Source organism: Olea europaea, chromosome 18 (genome assembly GCF_002742605.1).
Source record: "Olea europaea var. sylvestris chromosome 18, O_europaea_v1, whole genome shotgun sequence".
Classification (NCBI taxonomy): Eukaryota; Viridiplantae; Streptophyta; class Magnoliopsida; order Lamiales; family Oleaceae; genus Olea; species Olea europaea.
This window is the reverse complement of record NC_036254.1, coordinates 20,938,491-20,944,313: the sequence shown is the minus strand read 5'-3', so window position 1 is coordinate 20,944,313 and position 5,823 is coordinate 20,938,491. Positions and strand designations below refer to the sequence as shown.

The 5,823-nt window shown below is 36.7% G+C and overlaps 1 protein-coding gene across 1 annotated transcript; it reads left to right on the top strand.

Annotated features, from left to right (window-relative positions):
- Positions 1-4,146: 4,146 nt before the first annotated feature.
- On the top strand, positions 4,147-5,588 carry LOC111367759 (late embryogenesis abundant protein At5g17165-like). The gene is made up of 3 exons (XM_022988802.1): positions 4,147-4,164; positions 4,236-4,325; positions 5,109-5,588. Exons 2-3 carry the CDS (start codon positions 4,264-4,266, stop codon positions 5,365-5,367), a joined length of 321 nt encoding a protein of 106 aa, XP_022844570.1. The 5' UTR covers positions 4,147-4,164; positions 4,236-4,263; the 3' UTR covers positions 5,368-5,588.
- The last annotated feature ends 235 nt before the right edge of the window (positions 5,589-5,823 follow it).

Genomic DNA, 5,823 nt, shown 5'->3' with positions numbered 1-5,823 from the left:
TTACAGGAGCTAAGGACTCCATGGCTAGCCCATAACAGCTAGCTGAAGAGCGAGAGATTGATAGAGCACCAAGCAATGAAAAATAGGATCTCAACCACAGTTGAGTGAACCAAAGAGGTCCACTGCTAGTGGGAGATGCACCATTCTTCAATTGAATTTGAAGAGAGGCCATGCCTCTATAAAGGGTAGCCAAAAACAAGGAACATAAATTCAAAGGCCTGCCACGCGCCAATTCGTGCGCTATAGGTAAATAACTCAGGGAGGGCTTTATGCTTGGCACACACAAAACATATTTACAAAGCCAAACTAGAAGGAAGGCCACTCGCTCAGTATGGGAAGGCTCAGCGCTCGAATGATTGTGAAGGGTTTGCAGGCTTGAATAAGAATCGGTGTAGTTTTTACCAAACTTTGGGGCGCCACCAGAAACCAAGATACCAGGAAAAATGGTATTGCCCAAAGGTGATAGATTCACCAGGGCCCTAACATCCCTTAAGGTAATAGACATGGGGCCAAGAGGGAAAATAAATGTTTTATACTCAGGAGACCAAAAACTCAAAGCAATCGAAAAGAGTGCTGAATCAAAAGTAGGGGGACGAATAGAGATTTCTAACAAATCAGAAATCCTAGCGCTGTCAAAAAGTGCCTTAGTAGGACCATGACCCACAAGGCGAGCATGCCACCTACGGAAAGCTACATCAGATTTAGGCCAAGTGGGAATACCTCTTTCGCGAAGTGGCCCCAGCGGTAGAGAGTTTAGAAATGGAGGGCCTTGAGTGCAAGGAAACAGCTGACCCACCGCCGCCTGTTCAACTGCCTCTGCATTGTTGAAGAAAGGACCCAAGTAGAACTCATTACGTTCGACATCGACGGGCGCGAGAAAACTCGGAGTTATGTATGGACGACTCAGGAGTTTCTGAAAGTCATCGAAACTAAAGGAGTCGCCAGCTTGAGATTGTGAAGTAGCCATTTGAGATGGAACGAAACTTTTCAGGGTTACGTAGCAGGGAAGCAAAGGATGAATAGTAAATCGTGAGAGACGCGAAAAATTTGAAGCGTGATTTAGTGGTGCAGTGAAATGGCGTGTTTGGGGGTTATAAGGGTTTGCAAAACGACGCACCTTTTCAAGTTATAGAAGAAAACAATGATTGAAATTCTTGAGAATTTCGAATGTTGTTGGAAACACAAAGTGAATATGGCAAAATTTAATAATTATTATTAATTCTGCCATATTGGGGGGTAATTGTTGACACATAAAAATTCAGCCCAAATCGAACGGCCCAAGGAGTGAAACCCAATTGGAGGATCCCCAAATCAGATAGCACAAAGAACGAAGCACAATCAAACAAATCAAGATGAAGGCCCAAATAGGGAGGCCCAAGAACGCGGTAACGCCATCGCCCAAGTTTGTAAGTCGCCCAGAATCTGAGCGAACGGAGTGCCATACAGTCGCCCAGAGCTGTTACTCTATTCTCGCCCAAACCTTCAAGTTGCCCAAGGTCTTAACAAACATAAAGCGTTGTGATTATTAAGACGTGCCGTTATCAAAGCAGTTATCAAAGCAGTCCTATCACGTTCCACGATTCAAGGAATTCAATCGAAAGCGGTTAAACGACGAAGAGTAATGGCAGCAGTTGAAAAAAACAGTTTTCATGACAAGTTGGCCATTACGAGGAAAGTGGGCAGTTATAGGACGATCAAGCAGTTTTTAGGCGGTTGATCACAAAGAGATCGTCCATGAAGTATAAAAGGGAGAAAAGACGTAGAGCAAAGGACCGAATCAAAAACTCTCGAACAGAGAACATGTAATTTTAATTTTCTTAGCTTAGACTTAAACACCTTTCTTTCAGTAACTCGTGTGCTTGCGCCCCTTGGAGGCACATTGTTTTTAATTTCCAATTGTAAAGTCATCGCCAATAAAAGAACACCCCTTTTTAGGATTTTGTCTCAAGAGGTTTGTCCTTTACACAATCGTCTGATCCTTTTTAATTGTTAGCGACTAACCCGCGCAAAACAGAAACGTACCCTTAATTTTGTAGATTATACAAATAAAAATGAGATTTGAACAACCAAATGAATTCGGAACAGAATGATCAACCAATCAAAACATGAACTACTCACAAACAGAATTATAAAACTATTCAATCACCTATTCAAACATTATTCTTTGAAAATCAAAATTTTTAAATTAAAAATAGTGATCTAGAAAACGCAAATGTTACACTAGCTGACATTTTATGAAAGTACCAAAAGTACCCCTTAATAAGTTATTCTACAACGTGATTATGTCAGTGAAATTATGCATCAAATTGAAAATTCAAATAGAGACAAACTCCTTGCTGTTAAAGCAGAAGCGTCGATGTAATGAGATGTCATTTTTCTTTTCTTTAATAATTTATCCAGTATAAAACATTATAAAATGCAAACCACCCCCACACATTTAGCAAATTTCTAGTATTAACTATTCAGTAATCGGTCAAAATCCATCAAATTATAATAATTTAAACAAACATTAAATAGTCATTAGCACAAATCATTTGACTTCCCAACGTTGCGACCGCCTGCCAAGGCTTAAATTCAAGCCCACCAAAAAATTTCTAGTGGGAAGAACACGTCAAGCTTGCTGAGGTCGCATGCACTTTATTATTTCCATGAATACGTGGTTCGGATAGATAGAGTGACACATGCTGACTCAGATCAGGTGCACATGTGGGACCCACTGAAAGAATATTAATTAACGCCGTTAAGAGATTCCGGAATATTCGTGCATAAATTAGTTGACACTTGATAGAAAGGAAAATTGTCGCAAGGGGTTTAAACTTTTGCACAAGTGATCACTTGTGTCCTCAGTTTTTATTAAAATTAAAATAATTACCTTACCACAAAGAGTCATCGTAAGTAGGTGGTAATTGGGATTTTTTATTTAGAAGATAATATTTGAATAATTTATACTAAAGATCACTATAATATTTTACTACATTTATGAATTTAAGATAATCGATTTTTTTGTCAGTAAAATGTATATATATCTTGTAATCCTTCTTATTTTGTTATAGTGAAATTCAATATGAGGAACTTGATCAATTTAATGTCGTGATTTTTATTATTTATTTTTTGTGGTTTCATTTATTTCTAATATTATTGCTCCTGGGGTAAAGGTCATGATTTAAGCCTTAAATTGTTAGAAAATAAAGGTACATATTGGAGCAACAATGCCTATAACAATAGGATAAGGGAATAGGGGATGAACTAGTAAGTTATTTAATACTCACTGGAAGACTGTGGATAATTAAATTGAAAACGGGTATAACATAACAATGTCTTGAGCCCCAAATGGGAGAAAGAATACGAAAGAAACCATCAATTTCTTTTAATGAGTTGTACATTAGTTTATTCATTTTACATATTAACACGCAATTTGATACATATAAAACGTGCCATGCAGTGGACGAGGGGATCCCACGTGAGCGATTTGATCGTAGATGATATCAATTGCATTGTGTATAATCATATTAAACAATATGTTCTTGTACTTTAGACTGGTTGAATGGCTCATTTGGCCCATTTCCCTCCATCTATATGTAAATGAGTCCATTTACACTTAAGGATATTCATCTAAGCCCTCAATAAAATCTCGTCACTCATCTCTCAATAATCATTTTTCTTGTTTCAATAATGACTTGATTGTCATAGTAAAGTGATTATTGGATTTTTTATGAGATAGTGATTTTTGCATTCTAATAATGTGTTCAGTGTGCAAATGATAAGTGGACGAAAAATTGAAAATGATCAATTGGCTACTTGATCATACAAATGTTTAGGTCAACACTGTGAGTTACAAACTATTTGCAAATATCTACAGCAGCAAACCATCTAAGTGTCATAAATATTCACTTATCCAAAGATCAAGGACCAAATTTCATCATAAAATCCAATGATATACTTAACCTAGGATTATCTCCGTCAATTTGGACGGTTGTCGTCAAATATCGGTCCAAACATTTGACGGATACGGGGTTAGGTGCGGACACCTGAGAGCCAAAACACAAAAAATAAAAATAAAAATAAAAACACATAGTCAAAGTGTCAAACATCATCCTCTCTATAAAAGGAGGTGTCCTTTGAATCCAGATAATTCCCACTTCCTAAAATCTCAGCACCAAAAAGAAAAAAAAAAAAGGTCCTCTCTTTAAAAAAAAAAAAAAAAAAAAAAAAAAAAAAAAAAAAAAAAAAAAAAAAAAAAAAAAAAAAGGTCCTCTCTTTTTTATGGCAGCCAATTTACAGAGGTTGGGATTGGCAAAGCGATTTCTTCCTTCACTGACTCTCAGGTATAATTTGTGAGGATTTTTATTGTGTTTTTGAATTTTTGTTCTTAGCTCGTAATCATCTTTCAGGTTCATTTGGCATAACTTTGAGAACTCAAAAGGAGTTTACGAGATTCAAAAGTTATTTTGAAACTTTGATTAAATTTGTAAGGGGGCTCGTTAGTTGTTATGGTTAAAAGAGTTTTAGAGGAAGTTGAAGACGAAACTATTTAAAAATTATTTTTCGAACATCAATTAAGTTCACTTCCTCAAAAAATTCCCAAAAACAAAAGTTTCATCAAACTAGCTTAGCCTCATCCATCTGTTAGTATGGAGTAAGCTCTGCTAAAAAGCATAAGCAAAAGCATAAGTCCTTAACCTCGTTCGTCCCTCAGTACATGTGATTGATATGTTGTACACCGACTAGTCCTTTCGGCTTGATCAATCTTAGTTCGAACAAAATATTTGCATGTTAATTAATATTTTGTGATTATTTTGTTAAAATGTTTGCATTTTTTTTTTTTTTTAATTTTACTGCTTTATTTTTAACATTTCTGAGATTTTGCATGTCAACTGATGATCTCAAGTCATCTGCTAAACACAAAATCATGAATTTGGTTGAAGTATTAAAACCTCTTGTTTAGGTTTTCATATTTAATTAATAAGAAATAACCGACATAAAGCTTTCTATTTAGATTCCATATTTATGATATAAAAGGGTCGAGTTGGTGCCTTAATCCTATCATGTTTAGTACTCTTATTACTTTATCCTAAGTTGTCTGAATTTATCTATCTAACGTTATGCAGGAGGGGCGTGCATGCGTCCGTGTACGACAAGAACATAGAGGAGCATGTGCACTCGACCGTGGTGCCCGACTATTTAATCCTACCTCAATCTGACAAATACTGGGCTCCTCACCCTCAGACCGGGGTTTTCGGCCCTACAACTGATCACAAACCGGTTGATTTCTACACCTCATCGACGAGAGCTAGTGGAAATTCAGTGTTGGAGCAGAAGGCCTTTTTCCGCCCTCTCGAGGATTTGGAGAAGCCACCTCACCCTTGAGTTGTAGGGGAGATCTAGAAGTATAACCCCTGCAATGTAAATTAGCATGGTGAATAGGTTTGCTTGCCATAATAGTTATATATGTTTGTTTGTGTGAAATTTAGTGAATAATACTGCTTTAATATTCATATTTTGTAAGAAAATTGGGTTGATGTTGCTTGTAATGCTATATGCTTTTGCCATCTGGTGTATTTGGCTGTAAGAGAATTCATTTCATTTTTTGTCGTCTTAATTTATTTAGGTATGGAATAATGTATAATAGTAAAAAGGGTTCACTCGATATAAAAATGGGCAGCTAAGACTCATCCACGGAAAGTTCGTTCTAAGCTGTTTTTGTACTCGTTAGCCCTTTAGCTGGTTGTATTAGAATTAACTCAGAGTGTCTCAACGCATGCTCTAAAGCCTGACCAATGGCACGAGCTTTACCAAATTGTCATTGTCGTGGGCTAACTCGCC

Bases quoted from the DNA above. Each gene is read 5' to 3' on its own strand.
- LOC111367759 (XM_022988802.1), top strand. From the start codon at position 4,264: ATGGCAGCCAATTTACAGAGGTTGGGATTGGCAAAGCGATTTCTTCCT. The intron at 4,326-5,108 runs GTATAATTTGTG...AACGTTATGCAG, and splicing joins CTTCCTTCACTGACTCTCAG to GAGGGGCGTGCATGCGTCCG.